Source organism: Leptodactylus fuscus, chromosome 6 (genome assembly GCF_031893055.1).
Source record: "Leptodactylus fuscus isolate aLepFus1 chromosome 6, aLepFus1.hap2, whole genome shotgun sequence".
Taxonomy (NCBI): Eukaryota; Metazoa; Chordata; class Amphibia; order Anura; family Leptodactylidae; genus Leptodactylus; species Leptodactylus fuscus.
Window position 1 is genome coordinate 91,239,206 of NC_134270.1, and position 21,674 is coordinate 91,260,879.

Below are 21,674 nucleotides of genomic sequence, written 5' to 3' on the forward strand. Positions count from 1 at the left end.
GGCTGTCTCAAATATCATGTCCTCGCTCTATCTGAAACTAAATCTCTCCAAGACTGAACTACTACCGTTTCCACCATCTAACAGATCTGTCCCTGATATAGACATTGTAGTCTCAGGCCTTACTATAACTCCTAGGCAGCATGCCCGCTGCCTCGGGGTCATGTTTGACACAGACCTTTCCTTCACCCTTCATATTGAATCACTCGCACGTTCATGTCACCTCCACCTCAAAAATATCTCCAGAATACGCCCTTTCCTTACCAGAGATACACTAAAGACACTTAAAGAGGACCTTTCACCATTTTGCCCACAGGCAGTTCTATATACTGCCGGAAAGCTGACAGTGCGCTGAGTTCAGCGCACTGTCGGCTTTCCCGATCTGGGCCCAGTGTGAAGAGCTTACGGTCCCGGTACAGTAGCTCTTCTATGGTCAGAAGGGCGTTTCTGACAGTTAGCCAGAGACGTCCTTCTTCACAGCACAGCCTATCGCGCCCTGATAATGCTCGTCCATGGACGAGTACTGCGAGCAGAGGGAGGGGGCGTTTCTCCCGGCTCTCACAGCACAGCGCGATTGGCTGTGCTGTGAAGAAGGACGTCTCTGGCTAACTGTCAGAAACGCCCTTCTGACCATAGAAGAGCTACAGTACCGGGTCCGTAAACTCTTCACACTGGGCCCAGATCAGGAAAGCCGACAGTGTGCTGAACTCAGCGCACTGTCAGCTTTCCGGCAGTATATAGAACTGCATGTGTGCAAAATGGTGAAAGGTCCTCTTTAAAGACCCTTATTGTCTCTCTGATTCATTCTCGCCTTGACTACGGTAACTCCTTACTAATCGGTCTTCCCCTCACTAAACTCTCCCCTCTACAATCTATTCTGAATGCAACGGCCAGGCTAATCTAGCAGTCTAGACGCTACAACGATGCCTCTGGTCTGTGCCAGTCGCTACACTGGCTGCCTATTCATTATAGAATAAAATATAAAGTTATCACTCTCATCCACAAGGCTCTCCATAATGCCGCACCTCCCTACATTTCCTCCCTCATCTCTGTCTACCGCCCAACCCGTGTTCTCCGTTCACTCAATAACCTAACACTTACATCCTCTATTATCAGAACCTCCCACGCTCGTATACAAGACTTCTCCCGAGCTGCACCACTTCTCTGGAATGCTCTACCCCGGCAATCAGATTAACTCCCAATTTCTACAGTTTCAAACGCAAACTAAAGACATCTTTTCAGACAAGCCTATCACAATTTCTAACGTAAACCCTTTCGTACTATAATTAGAATCCCCAAAATTTAACCCTCCTCTGTCCCCGCTCTCACATTTCCCCACATGGTATGATGCCATCTCAGGCTAACTTTATAGGTCCAAGCTCCATCCACATGTTAAAGGACACCACTAGTGATGGCTCATAAAGTTTTAAGTTTGTGTAATGAAAGTAACCTCTATTACAAAAGTGTCTGACCTCTGCATAAGCAATGCCGCCCCTGCTACCTCTTGTGTCACCCCCTCTACCTCATAGATTGTAAGCTCTTGCGAGCAGGGCTCTCAGTCCCATTGTGTGAAATGACTTTCTTTGTAATGTATCATTCTGTCTGTATTTGAACCCTACAAATTGTACAGTGCTGCAGAATATGTTGGCGCTATATAAATAAAATGTATTATTATTATATTATTATATACCCTGACGCATTTTCAAATGTGTACAGGTGATGACAGTATTAAGCTTACTTCCCACCCCTATGGGACAGGTATATAGTGTATACCACTTGTAATGAATGAGCCCTAAAAGGCCTTTTGTGAAATTTTGGCAGGTTGAGTGTATATACGGTTGAGTATATATACTCTTCCTGCAGTGTAGCTCTGAAAAGAGCTGTTGATTCAATTTTTCCTGCCTATCAGTAGCTAAATTCTCTCTGACCCTCAGCACAATGTCTCTCCCTATCTCACCAAACCGCATCTGACACGAATATGGCTGACATTATTCTTATATATTCGAGGTCACCTGATTTAGCCAGCCATTGACTTTTCTATTTTTTTTCGATGCCTACGTTTTCCTGCTTCCTGTCCCACGTTCCCTGCACAGTTATTGGTGCAAAAAAAGTGCCAGGGAAGGTGGAAGTGGGTACGAATTTTAACTGCGTTTACCGCGTCGTATTCAATCGATATCGAATATGTCGAATACCTTAATATTAGATCGAGTACCTACTCAATCTCTAGCTATATGCATTGCTCAACAGACAGAATAAACCATGAAAGACCTAGATACGCTGCTCATTAGCCAGCATCACAGATAAACTTAGATCCAACAGATCACAGATCACAAGCTGATGAGATGCAAATACATCGAAACGGCTGTCCTTGGCTGAGAAGACTGTATCTGGTATAATCCCAACATCATTGCAAACAAAGGCCCCTGAGAAGGTCGGCATGATGTTAAAGGGAGTGCCCTCTATTGGATGTCTTGACTGAGACTCTGTCCTCCTAATTACATCATGGAAGACAAACTTGCACATTCTCAGTCAGCACCCTCTATTGGTGTGCATACTTGAGGCACTGGCTTCCTAATTACATTATGGAAGTCAGATTTGCATATTCTTCCCATGTTCCTTTGCACAGTGGAGCGCTCATGGCTTAATAAGACTCCACACACCTTAATGGTGGTTCTCTCCTTATGGAGGAATGATATCCCCTCAGCACTTTTTATTGAGAACAGAGTTAAATAGTATCCGAGAAAGGAAGTGATACTACAACAACAACGTAAGTCTTCATATTCATTCCTGATTGGTATGATACATCTCAATCAAACAGAAAAAGATTAAGCAGTGGTGCCTGCTTCTGCGTGGTGACCTTGGGGAGCTGTCTTGTAGCAGCAAGCCAAGCATTTGTTTTTCTTGCACCCATCTTGGATACAGGCGCCATCTTATCATTTAACATTATAGCAGTTTCAAGCATAAACAACTATATCTAGCATTCAGCTTTAAAGGATAACAATGTTTTTTTCATACATTACATAATTATAAACTTCACAATTTGACAATGTTCTCTGTATAGATGACCTTATTCATGGTTGACCAAAAAATCCGAAAGTGAAGGAGAAAACAGGTGTCCTTGTTCTCATCTTGTGACTTCATCCTGTGTTGCAGCTTTCTTTGGAAAATACCTCAATGAATATAACGGTTCATACGTCCCCCCTGGCTGGAAGGAGTGGGTTGGTTTGGTGAAGAATTCTCGCTTCTACAACTACACACTCTGCCGGAATGGAGTGAAAGAAAAACATGGATCTGACTACTCCAAGGTGAGCTCCATTCTGTCTGAATGGTATTGTCTGAGTGTATCAAAGTGAATGGATTCCTTTTAGAGATGAGCGAGTACTGTTCGGATCAGCCGATCCGAACAGCACGCTTGCATAGAAATGAATGGACGTAGCCGGCACGCGGGGGGTTAAGCGGTCAGCCGCCGTCAAAGTGGAAGTACCAGGTGCATCCATTCATTTCTATGGAGCGTGCTGTTCGGATCGGCTGATCCGAACAGTACTCGCTCATCTCTAATTCCTTTCTTTCCTGATTGTGTCCAAATGACACCAGTTTAGAGCTTCCTACATCAGAAATACACTGTACCAAATCCTCAGCTGAGTGAACAGAAGGAGTTGTTTCATGCTTCCGTTCACTTCGATCTTAAAAGTAGTAAGATGTATAGACTTTAGGTAAAACCTCTATACTCTAATAATAGAGATAAGCGAGTACTGTTCGGATCAGCCGATCCGAACAGCATGCTCCATAGAAATGAATGGATGCACCTGGTACTTCCGCTTTGATGGCGGCCGGCCGCTTAACCCCCCGCGTGCCGGCTACGTCCATTCATTTCTATGCGAGCGTGCTGTTCGGATCGGCTGATCCGAACAGTGCTCGCTCATCTCGATCTACTAACATTTCTCATTATAGAGACTAACAGGTCCATCTGATTGGATAATGTCCAAAATCCTTTTGTTGCTCCAGGCCAGCAAATGAAGGTAGTGCTTCATGTGTTCGCTGACATAAGTGGAGATTCTTTACGTAGAATTTCTGTGTATGTACAGTACTGACGACAGAGAAATATATACACATCATTGATCAGGATCTCCCTTCATATCACAGGTCAATGAAGTCTAACAGCACTTATGGCCTGAAAACGGTGGGAGACAAAACTACAACTGTGTAGTGAAGCAGCAACTATTAAACGATGCAAAGAACTGAATTTGGCAGAGGTGGTGAAAGGTTCTCTTTAAAGGGAGTCTGTCAGCACAAAACTGAGATATAACCTAATCACAGTGCCTTGTAGGGCTGTCAGCACAGTTTACAATGATGCACCATTCTTGTAAAAATGGAAATAAGGGCTTTAGGGGAATTTCTTTTTATCATTTATCAGTATCCATTGCTGCTAACTGCTTCTCAGCTCCACCCTGCTAGTTGACTGGCATCTCTCTGCTGTGAAGTAGATAGTGAAGCCCATTGATGGAAAGCAACGCCCCTAAAGCCCTTTTCTTCTCATTTGCATAGCAATAAAAGGAACATTTTTACAATAATGGAGCAAAAGTACATAATTTTAAATTGTACTTACAGTCCTACAAAGTCCTGTGATTAGTTTGTATCATAATTTTGTGCTGACAAATTCTCTTTAATTCAAATTTTTAGTTACCGGTATAACTGTTTCTAGGTAAAGTAAGTGCCAACTAATGTAGCAGCACAAGCCTCATGAGATGTTCTCAACATCACAGCATTAAGTTTACAAATGCCGTGATCTCTGTATTACTAAACCAGAAGTAGAAAAAAGCTGGCTAACGTCACCCACCTTTCCTAGCGATTGATAAGAGACTTTATTTTTGGTATGAATGTTCTGTGAAAAGCTTTTAAGGTAATAGATCAGGTGGAGGAGTCTCATCTGTTCTTACGCCTTGTAGGATTATCTGACAGATCTCATCACAAACAACAGCATTAGTTTCTTCCGCACCTCCAAGAAAATGTACCCGCACCGACCGGTGCTGATGGTGCTGAGCCATGCTGCTCCCCATGGTCCTGAAGACTCTGCACCCCAGTATTCTAACATGTTCACCAATGCCTCTCAGCACATGTAAGTAAATGGATAAATCTATATGTCTTCTTAAAAAGAATTTTAAAACTGCAGTGAAGATTGAAACTCTACGTTGAACGAGTTACAGTAGGGTCACTTTAATTTTATAAATGGAAGTTCTGCATCTATGGATATTAAAGCTGCTGTCCAGTTATACACAACAATTTAATCTTCTGATCCCTAAATCATTGAAGGTCGGATTATCAAATTGCCCACTGTATCTTAATATCTCTACTTACTTTACTAGAATATGCTCCTCTCCCTCTTCTCGGAATAGGAAAAGTGGCAGAATATATTAATAAATCAGTGTTGCGCTGCATTCCACTTCTGTCCTTCCTTGTTGTCAATTCATTACTTAATCTGCCCCAGTGTTGAGGCAATTTTATTGGTCAGTACATGATACTTGCAGGATATTAAAGTATTGATGCGTCTGCACCACTTTCTATAGCAATGTTTCTGAATCTTTCTAGACTGTGTTCACTATACTGCATTAATATCCCCCACATAGTGGCCTAATATGCAATATATGGTTCTCCAGTGGCACACTTTATGATACCCCCAGACACCTACTAATGCTTCCCAGTGGTCTCCTGACACATACCAATGCTCCTCAGCGGTTCCCAAGCACCAAATAACATCCCCAGTGGACCCATAAGTAACACTTACCCTTCTTTGTTCCCCAGGAGCTCTGCTGCTTTTGCCTGAAGCTTAAAGCATCAGGTCTTAATCAGCCTGTGTGTTAGGTCAGGAAGCTAAAGGCTTCCTGCTCCACTTTCAAATTTGCCAGTGTAGTTGAAGAAGTTATGTGACCATTTACCTCCATATTGTCAAGGCACCCTGTTCTATAGAGTAAAACCAGACCTGTTATAGTTGTGTTATGCACAAATCATAGAGAGCACTGCATTCACTTATTCATTTCTTGTCCTCTTCTGATCCTGATTGCTAGACTGAACACTGTTTTGTTTTTTTAGAACTCCAAGCTACAACTATGCCCCAAACCCAGACAAGCACTGGATTATGAGATACACAGGCCCCATGATGCCTATCCACATGGAATTTACCAACCTGCTGCAGCGTCGGCGACTACAGACCTTGATGTCCGTGGAAGACTCTATGCAAAAGGTGCACACATGTCAGGATTCACTCCACAGCCACTGGCCTAGCTCTTCTCACACACCTGAGGTTTTATTATAAATCTATCAGTGTATCACCCTAAAGTCCAACACAGGAGATATTTTTGCTGCTGGATTGTCTAGTCTAATACATAGTAGCAAACCTCAACTGTGTGAACCGAACTCTGATATTGATCCCACTTTTATCTTGAAGATCAGAGATCCCATGCTGGCATTATTACTCAAAAGATTTCTAGTATTAAGGGACAGCGAAGAATGTCTCCTTGTGTTTTTAGCTTCCGATGCTGGAATATTCAGTATTGGAAAGCTCAAATTATTGTAGGTTTTGTTTATCCTGTACTGATACGGAGTTATGTGGTATCTGTAACCACATACAAAACTACTGTCAGTCTGTTGTTACATCATGTCTCATTCTCCAGTCACATATAAAGCTACAGTGAGTCTAATATGACATTATGTCGTATACTCCAGTCACATTCAAACCTGCACTCACAATTCAAATTAAGCCACATCTTATATTACAGTCACATCCATGGCTGCACCTGTGGTTTATGAGTTCTGATCAGTAATGAAAGTTCTTTAAAGATGTTATATTTCTATGTTATTATGCTTACTTTTCAATTACATGAATGCTGCAAATTTTTCCAGATTTTATTCTGCTTTATCTATTTCCATTGCTGTAGCTCTGGTTGTGACTGGAGGTGAATGATGGAAGGCTCAGTATAGATGTGAGTTGTGTTGTGGGGGAGAGGTGTATGTGGAGATAACAGTGACTGTGATCTTTTAGATCTATGAGCTACTGGTGGAGCTGGGAGAACTGGACAACACGTACATCATTTATACGGCTGACCACGGCTACCACATCGGCCAGTTCGGTCTGGTGAAGGGAAAATCTATGCCATACGAGTTTGACATCCGAGTGCCATTCTATATCCGTGGACCAAATGTGGATGCAGGTTCTCTGTGAGTCCTTTTTTTCTCCATAGCTCAACATACAACATCACATCATCTCCTATAATGCAATACAGCAAAGACTGTCCTCCAGAGATAATGGGAAACCAGCAGGTTTGTGGAATATAAGGCATAATGTCACTACAGAATAAAAAATGTAGATCTATATGTCACTGGAGTATAAAACATGATGTCACAGCAAAATAGTGCCTGCAGTTTTAGATGTGAATAGAGTACAGAACATGATATAACAAAATTGTGACTGTAGTATGAAATATCCCCTGACATCACTCATTTTTGCTTTTTCTCTTACCATTTGCAGAAATCCTCATATTGTTCTTAATATCGACCTTGCCCCAACCATCCTGGACATCGCTGGCCTGGAAATTCCTGCAGACATGGATGGGAAGTCAATACTCAAGCTGCTGGACACAGAGAGACCGATGAATAGGCAAGATTTCCATGTTTATATATAACTAGCTTTTACCCGCGACTTCGTCTGCGGTGTTTGGAGAATTGGGTGGAGACAGACGTGTGAAACTGTCAGAGCATTTGAGAAATCTTGCTATAGAAATCTTTGTATTTTTCTTTATTTTTTTTAAATTTTTTTTAGGTCAGGTGGTAGATGGTAAACTTGAAATGTACATACTGTATTTGTGAGCGTGGATTTTCAAGTTAATATACTTCTATATACCACATTGCAGGATTTGTTATTTTCTGCCAAGACATGTAAGTTTTCAGGGCTGGATACGCGGGAGCAAGCGACATAAAGCTGACCATGAGAGAAGCACGGTGTGGCTAAATGTATTCCTGCCACTTTTAGTGTTTGTCCTTGGGACTTATTAATAGTCATTGTAAATGCCAACTTGAGTGGAAATTGGAGTCTTTTAAATTGAAATGGCAAAGACGCTTTCACCTTTAGCTGCTCCTGTAAGTATAGTGGCTTCAATTACATTTTTCCCCAGCTGTGTGACACGTAGCCTTGTGCCATTGCATAATCTGGGTGCATCAAGATTGCGCATGAGCAGAATTGGGACGCCAAGCTTTAGCTCGAGTGTATGGGAAGGCACGCCTGGTAATTCCAAGGTGTTAAGGAATTCGACAGGGTAATTTGTGCTTTCGTCAGTGGTCATGACTGTGTCTATTGATTTGTATACTTTTGAGTCACCGAGTAACTGTTGTAATATCTTGTGGTTAATTTTATTGACAGTCATTTTTCGGTGATAGCACTGCTCTTTCGCATAATTCGTTGTTGATATTGTCTTGTAAGTGTGGGAAGACGTGCAATATTAGTTGGTCTTCTGTGGTGACTAGATGGCAAAAATCTGGTGAAAATTCAATAACCCATCTAAGTCTGTTGGGAGTCGTCCCTCTCCTATCTGCAGCAACTTTGAGGCATAGGCACCTGCTTGAAAATCATTGTAAAGTTGGACAGTGAATCAGTGAAGTGCAGTTGGTGTGAGTGGCCAAGCGGTGGCGCGCGGTTGATAAGAGAAGATGGCGGTGGCAGAGCGGGACCTTTGTTTTTGGGGTTATGTGAGTGTGTAAGGTGTGGAAATACATGTAAATGTGATGGAGTGGGGTTAGGGCTACCGTAGAGGCAACAATATGGAGTGTGGAGGTATTTTGGGGCTGGAAATGCAAGGAAGTGTGTGTGTGGGGCTAGGAGTCCTACTTTTGGGACTGTCCTGCCATGTTGTTTAGCGGCATGAAAAGTAGCCTAGGTTTCAATTGCAAGGAAGAACTATGTTTCTGGAAAATTTTAGGGAAATCCGTCCAGCCGTTTTAGCGTGATTGAGGAACAAACATCCAAACATATAATATTAGTAGGATTTTTCATTTGGTTGGTAAACAAGCATAGTCTTGTATTCATATGGGAAATAGTAAACTGGACCAACAGATAGGAAATGCGCATAAGGGCTCGTTCACATCTGTGTTCTCCTCTCCGTACTGCAGGTTTCCGTTTCCTGCATAAAACAGAGGCAGGAGACGGAAACCTGCAGGATTCTTTCTCACCCATTCATTTGAATGGGTGAGAAAGCTGTGCGGTGGTGAGTGGTTTATGCTCTCCGCCGCGAAACCGGGTTTTATAATCCGGACACAGAGTCGGACATGCAGTACTCTGTGTCCGGATAGAAAAAAACGGTTTCGCGGTGGAGAGCATCACTGTGCATGCCAGAAGACGGAAACCACAGAACGGAGACCCTGAACGCAGGTGTGAACCTAGCGTAAAGAGAAATTGAATATAACTTTTAACCCCTTTCCGACATCCGCTGTAGTAGTACGGCGCATGTCGGGTGTTTAACTATGGCGGCCGCCATAGCCGCCGGTTGTCTACTGTTTTATACAGTAGACAACCAGCGGTAATGTCCACGGTTGGTGCCCGCACCGATCGTGGACATTAACCCTTCCGGTGCCTCGGTCAAAGCTGACCAAGGTGCCATTTTCCTTGTGATCGCCGGCACCTGGAGAAAGCTCCGGCGTCACGTTGCTATGACAGCCGGGAGCCTTGTGAAGGCTCCCCGGCCTGTCATTCTTTTGCTTCTATTGCAGGCTATGCTAGATAGCCTGCAATAGAAGCGCCGGTATTTTGCAATGTATTGCAATACATTAATATTGTAATGCATTGCATTAGTAATCAAACCCCTGGGGTTCAAGACCCCTAAGGGGGCTAACAAATGCAAAAAAAAGTTTGAAAAAAAGTTTGGAAAAAAAATAAAAAAGTAAAAAATATTAAAAGTTCAAATCAACCCCCTTTCCCTAGAACACATATAAAAGTAGTCAAATACTGTGAAACACATACAGGTTAGGTATCCCTGTGTCCGAAATCGCCCGCTCTACAAATCTATAAAAATATTTTTCCTGTACGATAAATGTCGTAGCAGGAAAAAGAGTCAAAAGTGCCAAACCGCCATGTTTTCACTATTTTGCTTCTGATAAAAATTTTAATAAGTGATCAAAGCAATAGCATTTACCCAAAATTGTAGAACTGAAAAGTACACCCGGCCGCGCAAAAAAGACGCCCTATGCAGAATATGGCGACTTTTAGAAAAATAAATTATCACAGTTTTGGATTTTTTTTAAGGGGTTAAAATGTAAATAAAACCATATACATTTGGTATCCCCGGAATCGTACCGAAACATATAAACATATACTGAAACAATACAGGTGACATGTCATTTTGGCTGCACAGTGAACGCCGTAAAACCGAAGCCCGTAAGAAAGTCAAAGAAATGCATTTTTTCTTCAAATCCACCCCATTCTGAATTTTTTTCCAGCTTCCCAGTACATTGTACAGAATAATTAATGGTGGCATCAAGAAGTACAATTTGTCCCGCAAAGATTAAGGCCTCATATGGCTCTGATAGCGGAGAAATAAAAAAGTTATGGGGTTTAGAAGGAGGGGAGTCAAAAACGAAAATCGAAATATGCCATCAGCGGGAAGCGGTTAATTGTTTCAGATTAAAATATATATATATATATATATATATATATATATATATATATATATATATATATATATATACACAAAGAAAAAGCAGGCAAACCTGGCATAAATATGCTATAATAACATCAATGGGGTGTACCCTAATGTCACACACATGTGTAAAAAGGTTTACAATGATGATGATACCCTGTGTCCAAAAAAAATTTGCAGGGACTTATAGCAAAGTCTATATTTATAATATATCAAATATCCAACCACTGACAAAGTTTGTAATTATGTCAAAAGTAGAGATGAGCGAATACCCCGTTCGATCGAGTAGGTATTCGATCGAATATTAAGGTATTCGAGATATTCGATTCCGATCGGATACCACGCGATAAACGCAGTAAAAATTCGTAACCCCTCCCACCTTCCTTGGCGCTTTTTTTTCACCAATAACTGTGCAGGGGAGATGGGACAGGAAACTGGAAAACGTAGGCATCGGAATAAAAAAAGGAAAAAGTCATTGGCTGGCTAAATCAGGTGACCTCAGATTTATAAGAATAGTGTCAGCCATATTCGTATCATTTTGTCTCTCCCTGTCATTTGAGTTAGACAGGGAGAGACGTATGCTGAGGGTCAGAGAGAGATTAGCTTCTGCTAGGCAGAAAAATTTGTCAGAGCTAAACTACTTGACTACTACACTCATCCTGCAGCTAATTTTGACAAAAGACCTGTTTAGGGCTCCAATTCCCTACCACTGGTATACAGTATATACGTATCCCATAAGGGGAAAAGCAAGCTGTATACCTTGCATCCGATATATACGGTAGTAGATATCTACCCTCCGTGTACATTTTGCACAAACTGATGTATACAAGTGTTTTTGCTGACTCACTTATTCTACCTGTCCCATTGGGTAAGAAGAAAGTTGTATACTGTCATCCAGTATATACGGTAGTAGATAAACGCTCAATATATCTACCCTCCGTGTATAGTTTAAACAAAAACACTTGTATACATCAGTTTGTGCACTCACTCATTCTACCTGTCCCATTGGGTGAGAAGAAACCTGTATACTTTCATCCGGTATATATGGCGTTTATCTACAAATGTATATCTGCTGGTGCAAGGCTGAATTCACCCCAAGGGGCAAAAATTAAAACACTGCTGGTGCAAGGCTCAACTCAGCCCAAGGGCCAAAAATTAAAACTCTGCTGGTGCAAGGCTCATCTCACTTTAAGGGTCACAGGTCCAACTTCGACACCCAATACGTGTAGGGCGCAGAGGGATTGGAAAGGACAGGGCTGTGGTTGACCAGGTACTCACACAACATGCGCCTATACTTTTCCCTCCTTGTGACACTAGGCCCCTCAGTGGCGGTAGTCTTGCAAGGGGGTGCCATTAACTTGTCCCACACCTTGGAGAGTGTTCCCCTGGTTTTTGTGGACCAGATGGCAGTTGTTAGCCTCTTGGAGGAACTCTCCTCTCTGCCGCTAGCGAGGGTTGATGCAAACATATCCATCATATTCTGCACCAGTTGCTTGTGGCAACCATTTATGTGATTGGCCCTCCCCTCTACCAGAATGAAGGACAAGATGTTATTTTTATACCAGGGGTCGAGGATTGCAAAAATCCAGCATTGGCCGCACAACAGCCGGTGTTCAGGCAGATGTGGGCATTGCTGGAGGGTTTTCAGGCTAGCAACGGCTACTGTAGACTTACGAAATTGGGCGCACAAGCGGCGCACTTTCACCAGTAGCTCAGGCACATTGGGGTAGGTTTTTAAAAACCTTTGCACCACCAAATTGAAAACTTGGGCCAGGCATGGAAAGTGTTTTGAGTCTGGCAAGCTCCAGAACTGCTACCAGGTTCCGGCCATTATCACGCACAACCATGCCTGGGCCCAGGTGCATCGGCGAAAACCACATTGCCGTCTCCTCTAGAATGGCATGCCTCACTTCGGTGGCAGTGTGTTTTCTGTTGCACAAGCTGATGAGCTTCAGCACGACCTGCTGACGTCTCCCCACGCCACTGCTGCAGTGTTTCCATCTCGCAGCTGGGGTCGATGTTACGGCGGAGGAGGAGACTTAGTAAGAACCCCTGCTGGGAATCTTGGGGGGGAGAGTAGATAGGCCGCTCCAGTTTGCGACCCAGTCCCAGCCTCCATTACATTCACCCAGCCTGTCATTAGAGAGATGCAGCGTCCCTGTCCGCATGCGCTTGTCCAGGCGTCGGTGGTCAAGTGGACCTTAGAGCAAAGTGCGGAACTCAAGGCCCGCCTGATGTTATGGGACACGTGCTGGTGCAAAGCGGGGACGGCACACCGAGAGAAGTAGTGACGGCTAAGGGCAGCATAGTGAGGTGCCGCAGCTGCCATCAGGTCACGGAAGGCCTGAGTCTCCACAAGCATAAACGCCAACATCTCCAGGGCCAGCAGTTTTGAGATGTGGCCGTTTAAGGCTTGGGCATGTGGGTAGGTTGCGCTGTACTTCTGCCTGCGATCAAACGCCTGGGAAATAGAGAGTTGCTGGGAAGAGGCGAATGATGGTGCAGGCAAAAGGAGCAGAGGCAGGAAAAGGGGAGGATGAGGGTGAAGTCCCCAAAGTGTCAGAGGCAGATGTGGAGGTGGTCTGGACTGCAGCGCCAGCACTGGAAATGGTGGAAGAGTCAGTGTCGGCAACGCCGGCAGACGATTGTCCTGCGTTTGCTCTCTCCCACTGAGCCCAGTGCTTGCCTTGCAAATGACGGCGCCTGGCCAAGGTGGTCAGGTTGCTTTTCTCAGAGCCCCTATTCAGTTTTGAGTTGCACAGTGTGCAAACCACACTCAGTTTGGCCCCCGCGCATACGTTGAAAAATCTACACACCATCGAGGGACGTGGACTCGATGGGTCAGTTTTGGGTGGCTAGTACAGGGAATACTTGGGCTTTGCTGGCTCTGGCCTGGCTTCTGTGAAGCAGCTGTCCTGTGCCTCTGGACATGTCTCTGCCTCTAGCCACCTTTTTTTGACGCTGCGCTTCCTTCCACATCTACACTGCTTTCCCCGCTAGACATCACCCCTGTCCAGGTCGAGTCGGTGGCCTCGTCGTCCACCACCTCCTCTTCCGATTGCTCACTCTGCTCCTCCTCCTGCACACGGCACACACCGGCGCCATTTTTCTCAATGGCAGTGCCGCCGGAGTGTGCGTTGTAGCTCTGGAGGGAGCACTACTGCGCACGCGCCGGATTTCAACCAATCGGATTTGAACCGCTGGAAGAAGATGAAGATGAAGCCGGGGAAGAGCCAGGACCGGAGGGCGTCGCCGAAAGAAGAAGAAAGAAGAGGCAGGCGTGCCAGAAGATGACGTTGGATTGTGCATCACCACCCAGGGTGCATGTAGGTGTGATTTACCTATATGTTTTTATAGTTTGATTTTAAAATGAGACAGGGGTTTAAAATAAAATTACCGGTGCCTGAATAGCCTTTTTAAAGGCTATTCACGCATATGTGGGGCTCATACAGCAAACTTTTCCTTATGGAGCCCCTTTAAATTTGTGTTTCTGTCCATATTAATATAGAGGAAAGATAGTTTCCAAGTATTTTTCCACTTTCATAGAGGTTCTATTGAGTGTGGAAAGTGTCTAGTTGATAGGCTGTGATAGTGGGGTAATACTGGGACTTGGGCATGTTAGATGCACCCAGGCATGCTTCCCCTGCTATCCCAGTTGCATTCCAGAGGTGTTGGCATCGTTTCCTGGGGTGTCATAGTGTACTTGGTGACTCTCCTTAATCGAATTTGGATTTCCCCTGAAACGAGCATTATTTCCCCATAGATTATAATAGGATTTGATAATCGGTTGAATAGTCAAATATTGAGGGTCTACTCAAAACGAATATAAAATATTTCACTACTCGCTCATCTCTAGTCAAAAGTAGAAACAATGTTGCGGCACAATTTGAGCAAGATCATTGTGTCTTCCCCCCGGGCCTCCTTCTTTCACTAACTTTTCCTCTTCCTGTACACATAGCCTACAAACCTCATCAATATTCACCATATTCCTTTTACTTATCTTTCTCCTGTCTCTCTTAACTGCTTTCTCTGGAGCGCCCACTCAGTGTGTAACAAACTAGAATATATTAATGACCTATTCTTTAGAAAATCTCTCAACATGTTCGCCCTTACTGAAACTTGGATCCAGCAGTCAGATAAGACCTCTCCTGCTGCTGTTTCTCATGGTGGCCTACAATTCTCACACATTTCTAGGCCTGACAACAGGCAGGGTGGGTGGGGTAGGCTTACTTCTGTCGCCACAGTGTATTTTACAGGTCATTCCACCAGTACCCTCACTCTCATTCCCCTCAGTTGAAGTCCATGCTATCAGACTTTTCCACCCACTCTCCTTACGTGTAGCCATGATCTACCGTCCACCTGGCTTACCCTACTAATTTCTGGATCGTTTTTCTTCTTGGCTTCCCCACTTTTTATCCAGCGAAATTCCTTCTCTCATCATGGGTGACTTTAACATCCTTATTGACACCCCTGTCTCCCCAGCTGCCTCACAGTTTCTCTCAATAACCACTTCTTTTGTTCTTCTGCAACATTCCTCTTCCACGACACATGTAGATGGCAACATGATTGATCTTGTCTTCCATCGTCTCGTCACGGTTTCTAAATTTACTAACTTTTCTCTGCCGCTCTCTGATCATAACCTTCTGTCTCTCACCATCAGTGCTCTCCCCTCTTCACAGGATACATCTACCCATCATACATATAGGAATTTACGTGCTATTAACACTCAGCACCTCTCAGACACTCTGTAGTCCCCTCTGTCCCCAATCTCTTCAATCTCTTGTCCCAATCTGGCCACTAGTCACTATTATGAAACCCTTAAAAGTGCATTGGATGAGGTGGCCCCCCCCTCCACTCAAAAAGCACAACGTAGGAGGCAGAAACCCTTGCACACACCACAGACACGTTTTCTTCAGCGGGGCTCTAGTTGTGTTGAACATCTGTGGAGAAAATCACCTCTCTGAAAAAACCCTCCCTGGACCCGTACTGTGCTGCTAACTATCGACCCGTCTCTAACCTCCCCTTCATCTCCAAAATATTGAACTGCTTGGACTATTCTCATTTAATCCACTATCTCTCTGCTAACTCTCTGCTTGACCCCTTACAGTCTGGCTTCTGCACTATACACTCTACTGAAACAGCCCTCACAAAAGTCTCTAACTGCTAAATCCAGTGGTGACTTCTCTCTTCTTATTCTTCTGGATCTCTCAGCAGAATTTGACACTTCCACGCTATGCTCTGCTCAGTTGGCCTGAAGGACACCGCGCCCTCCTGGTTTTCCTCTTATCTCTCAGACCACACTGTCAGTGTATCATTTACAGGCTCTGTTTCTTCCCCTCTTCCCCATGCCGTTGGGGTTTCTCAGGGCTCGGTGCTAGGCCCCCTGCTCTTCTCTCTTTACACAGCCCCCATTGGACAAACCATCACCAGATTTGGCTTCCGGTACCATCTTTATACTGATGACACCCAGTTATTCACACCTTCCCATGACATCACCCCTGCACTAATACACACCATCCGTGACTGTCTCTGCTGTTTCAATATGTCTTCGCTCTATCTGAAACTGAATATCTCGAATATCTCAAAGGAGGCGATTTGCAGTGCCTTTTAGCCTCCAAACATGGTGTGTATTATGTCATGCAAAGAGTTCAATTTTGGTCTCATCTGTCCAGACTATATTCTCCCAGTATTTCACAGGTTTGTCTAAATGTTGCTGAGCAAATTTTAAAAACCTTTGATAATACTTTTTGTTCAGCAATGGAGTCTTGCATGGTAAGTGTGCATATAGGTCATGGAGGTTGAGTGCATTACTTATTGTTTTTTTTTTTAAACAATTGTGCCTGTTGATTTAATGCCTGCACTATACCTCATTGTTTGGTATTATTTTTTTTCCTTTATCTAGATTTCAAGTTCATAAACAAGTTAAAGTCTGGAGAGATTCTTTTCTGGTGGAACGTGGGTGAGTCATGTGTCTATAGAAGTTGAAAGTAATTAACTGCACAGACTATATAGAACCTGCAAACACCTATGTTATATCTCATACCAGGAATATGTCTCAACCTCTCTTTTCTTGTATAACTAACTATTAAAATGTTTGTCTGACTTATTATATTAAAAGGGAGTCTCTCATTGGTAAAACTCATTTTTGAAGGGATCCTATCTTTTAAACACAAATTTTTCTCCCTAACATGTCGGAATAGCCTTAAGAAAGGCTATTCGTCTCCTACCTTTCCTTTTCTTCTCCGCGCCGCACTTCGTCTGCTATCCCGGTTTTTGTCGGTGTGCAGATGAGCTCTCTTTGAGCACTGGGGGCGGGCCACAGCGCTCAAACAGCACTGGGGGCGTCCCCAATGCTGCCAGAGAGCTCTCCAGCTCCGCCTCCGTCTTCTTCTGCGATGAGGTCTTCACTGCGTCTTCTTCCGGCGGCGTCTTCTTACTTCTAGGCCTTGGGCCTAGGGCAAGCCGACTGCGTATGCTTGCTGGCCACAAGAAAAATGGCCGCTTCCACAGTATTGTAAGCGGCCATTTTCTCATGGCTAGCAAACATAGGCAGTCGGCTTGCCCGAGGCCTAGAAGTAAGAAGACGCGGTGAAGACCTCGTCGCAGAAGAAGATGGAGGCGGCGCTGGAGAGCTCTCTGGAAGCATTGGGGACGCCCCCAGTGCTGCGAGAGAGCTCATTTGCATACTGAGAAAAACCGGGATTGCAGGCGAACGGCGGCACGGAGAAGAAAAGGAAAGGTAGGAGATAAATAGCGTTTCATAAAGCTATTCTGACATGTTGGGGAGAAAAAATTGTGTTTAAAAGATAGGATCCCTTTAAGTAAGCACATTTCTGAATAGCCTTTTGAAAAAGCTATTCTACTGTTACCTTTATATTTTTAAGACACCCCGCCGTTTCATTAGAAATCCCAATAAATATTTATGCTAATTTAACCCCCTACAGAGCTCCCTGGGTGTTCCCCAGGGCCTCCGAGCACCTCCCCACGTCATGCTTCTGTTCATGCCCCTCCACTGCTTGTGCTCAGTCTGCCCTCCTCCTCCTTGGATGTTTGTCTGCCCAGATCGCACTTCTGCAGTTGAAATCTCAGCCATACGTAGTTCCGCTCCATTCAGAGTAGTACTGCGCATATCCGACGCCCATTTTTTGTGTAGTTCGCAGGAGAACTGATTGGTTTTTACGTTCTGTGCCCCCGGTGAAGAGCTATCGGTACCAGTACCGTAGCTCTTCACCGTAAGAAGGGCGTTTCTCAGTCAGGAGTGCCCTTCTTCAGAGTAGGGTCATTCCATATCAAGTGATCCAAATATGAATATTTTTTTACCTGACGTCTTAAGATTTTTTTTATTTTTATGAAGTACAACTTAAGTTAATTACAAATTAAAAGTTTTGAATTTTTTTCTTTATCAGTTAATTTTTTACAGACTTCTAAAGTTTAAAAAAAACGCAAATTTTGGCCTGGTATGGCTTTACATTTTTTATCATATCTCAGGCTACAATTAAGATAAAGAGGTGGGAGAGGCATCATTTTTCTCAGAACGGGACCAGCTTTCATTTGATATGTCACAAGACGAGGTTTCTTTATATTTTGTTTTGGAGAAATCAAATTCAAAATTTCAAGCGCAATTGTGAAAAAAACGTATGTTTTAAAATTGTGAAAAAATGCATGTGTGTTACTTGTGTTTTTGGTTATACTTGTACAGGGTTTCAACTTGGGACCAAATTGGGATCTTTTTTTTTGTTTGTTTGTTTGTTTTTAAGCCTTGAATCATCTGATTTTATGTTTGTGTGAGCTTCTTCCTTTTTTCTTTTCAAATTACAACTTATTGAATTCAACATTTATATGCAACAATAAAGAAACATAAAAAACAAATACCGTAAGTACCAGAATAAATACATCTTATCATCATAACTAGAGATGAGCGAGTACTATTTGAAACGGAAGTTTCGAATAGCACTCTCCCATAGGAATGAATGGGAGTGGCCGGCGCGCAGGGGGTTAAGCAGCAGGACGCCGGCTGCGTCCATTCATTCCTATGGGAGCGTGCTATTCGAAACTACCGTTTCGAATAGTACTCGCTCATCTCTAATCATAACACAACTTGTTCAGCATTTTCAACCTGAATGCATTGAACAAACCAAAAGAAAAAAGCTGATCATATCCTAAAGTGGGATTTTCTAAATACAGTTTCACCCTAATTATATGTTAACAAGATTAAAAGAACCAATATTTTTAACGTCTATTTCTACATGTAACTATTTTATTATATCACTAAACATGTAATTTATTAAGAAGAATAGTACAGTAGTTACATCCTCATTCTATAAAATATGAACTAATCAAACAATTAAAAGGAAGTTTTTAAACTACTGGCCTTTTATCATTAATTTGTCCCTTCTAGTGAGTGAAATGTAATCTTGTCCATAATCTTGTCCGGCCTGTCATGGTGTTCGGCTCCCCCTGAGTTTAAGGGATTCAATCATTAAAATAAAATTTTTTTCTCCCTAACATGTAGGAAAAGCCTTAAGAAAGGCTGCTATTCTGTATGCAAATGAGTTCTGTCGCAGCATTGGGGGCGTCCCCAATGCTGTGAGAGAACTCTCCAGCGCCTCCTCCATCTTCGCTTGGAACGGCCTCTCCCTGCGTCGTCTTCTGGCACTGGTTTCAAACTTCTGGGCATGCGCAGTCGGCTCTGCCGTCGGGCTTCAGGCAGAGCTGACTGCGCATGCCAGCGGCCATTTTCTTGTGGCCGCTTACCCCAGCTTACTGTGTAATCAGCCACATTGAAATGGCTGCTTACATCAGTTTACTGTGTAAGCGGCCACAGGGAAATTGCGGCGGGCATGCGCAGTCAGCTCTGCCCGAGGCCTGACAGCAGAGCCAACTGCGCATGCACAGAAGTTTGAAGCCAGCGCCGGAAGAAGGGAGAAAAAATGTCATTTTAATGATGGAATCCCTTTAATATCTGATTTGTGTTAATTTTTAAATGTCTGGTTTTCTTGGATACAAAAAGGATGGTGCTGGACCAGAAGGATGCAAAAAAGTCAATTCTACGTTTTCACAATCTTTGGAGAGTCCAATAGCCAGCCATTAGCGACGATCATATTCACAGAACTAGTTATGTCATCCATTGCCAATCTTGTGCTGCCTTCTACCACTTCATGGACTTCACTGTCATTGCTGAATGAAAAAAATCCTTGTTTTTATTTCTGTTTCACTACATGAATTGAAAATGTGGTATTGCTGAGTCCCTTTGATGGTTTCTGCTTCCTGTAACTGATGTTTTAACAAACTCTCCTCCTCTACGTAGTCAGAACATGAAAGTTCTGAAGCTCTGTCTAACTTCCTGACTCTGCAGCGGACAGATACTTCACATGACTGACAGAGTTGCTGGCCTATCATCTGCTCTGCATTAACTGTCTATCCCTGTTCATTCTCAGGTTGAGCCCTAAGGGTGAATTCACACTGAGTAAACGCTAGCTTATTCTGAACGTAAAACACGTTCAGAATAAGCGGCGTCTAAAGCAGCTCCATTCATTTCTATGGGAGCGGGGATACAAGCGCTCCCCATAGAAATGAATGGGCTGCTTCTTTCACTCCGTGCAGTCCCATTGAAGTGAATGGGGAGTGCCGGCGTATACGGCAAGCTCTGCTCATGCCGGAGCGTACACGCCGGCACTCCCCATTCACTTCAATGGGACTGCACGGAGTGAAAGAAGCAGCCCATTCATTTCTATGGGGAGCGCTCGTATCCCCGCTCCCATAGAAATGAATGGAGCTGCTTTAGACGCCGCTTATTCTGAACGTGTTTTACGTTCAGAATAAGCTAGCGTTTACTCAGTGTGAATGCACCCTAAATGACGGGCGTCTTTTCCTATAGAACTCTATGTAAACGTTTTATGACGGCCGTAAAAGACACACAAATTACACACAAATGACGCCTGGCGTTACTCTGTGTGAATGCAGCCTAACAAAGCTTTCTTCTTTGTCCTCTTCTGCTTCTAAGGTAGGGTTCACACTACCGTTTGTGTCTGTTAAAAAACCCAAAAAAAAACCGGACACCTATCATAACGGACACAAAAGGACAATAACTGATGGCTATCAGTTAGTGTCCGTTATATGTCCGTTGCCCATAGACCTCAATGGTAAAAAAAAAAACAAAACAGTCTTGCGTGTAGGATTTTTTTGTCTGCTTGAAAAAATGGTAAACAGACACTAAAGGACACAAGATAAAATGCCATTTAAATGAATGGAAATTGCAAACGGACCAGCTAGTGTCTGTTGCTAAAATCTTGTATGGACAATAACCATGGACACCTCTGAGTGGACATCAGCGGTAGTGTGAATGCCCTCTAAGGGCTCGTTCACATCTGCGCCCGGCACTCCGTACTTCAGGTTTCCGTTTCCTGCATAAAACAGAGCAGGAGACGGAAACCTGCAGGAGTCTTTCTCACCCATTCATTTGAATGGGTGAGAAAGATGTCCGGTGGTGAGCGTTTTATGCTCTCCGCCGCGAAACCAGGTTTTATAATCCGGACACAGAGTCGGACATGCAGTACTCTGTGTCCGGATTAAAAAAAACGGTTTTGCGGCAGAGAGCATAAAACGCTCACGGCCGGACCCGGTCTGTGGTATCCGTCTTCTGGCATGCAGAAGACGGAAAACACAGAACGGACAGCTGAACGCAGGTGTGAACCTAGCATAAGCTGTAACATAATAAAATAAAACCGTAATATCTAAAAATCATAGATTTGATAAATAAAGACCCCACACTTTTAGACCACAGGCTGAACAGATCTGAATTCAAGATTTTTGAATTGACACTGTAATAGTTATATTTTAAAATATGATCGATCGCGATCCCAACTTGAATTTTGGTACAGATGTGGCCCGGAGCATAGCAGGCACACGTGCATTTTTGGAAATTTTTAAATTAAACGTTTTTTTTCGGAAATGCGTTTTAAAATTTTGCGTTTACATTCGAATGGGTAAAATATTAAC

General features: G+C 43.5%; 1 protein-coding gene across 3 annotated transcripts in view; it reads left to right on the forward strand.

Annotated features, from left to right (window-relative positions):
• Positions 1 to 21,674, forward strand: part of SULF2 (sulfatase 2) — a 131,766-nt gene that overhangs the window by 82,251 nt on the left and 27,841 nt on the right. For all 3 annotated transcript variants that reach the window (XM_075276776.1, XM_075276777.1, XM_075276778.1), the window contains 6 exons: positions 3,151 to 3,302; positions 4,944 to 5,113; positions 6,085 to 6,235; positions 7,034 to 7,209; positions 7,520 to 7,648; positions 16,579 to 16,635. In XM_075276776.1, coding sequence (XP_075132877.1) covers positions 3,151 to 3,302; positions 4,944 to 5,113; positions 6,085 to 6,235; positions 7,034 to 7,209; positions 7,520 to 7,648; positions 16,579 to 16,635 — 835 coding nt within the window. The remainder of the gene's footprint in view (positions 1 to 3,150; positions 3,303 to 4,943; positions 5,114 to 6,084; positions 6,236 to 7,033; positions 7,210 to 7,519; positions 7,649 to 16,578; positions 16,636 to 21,674) is intronic.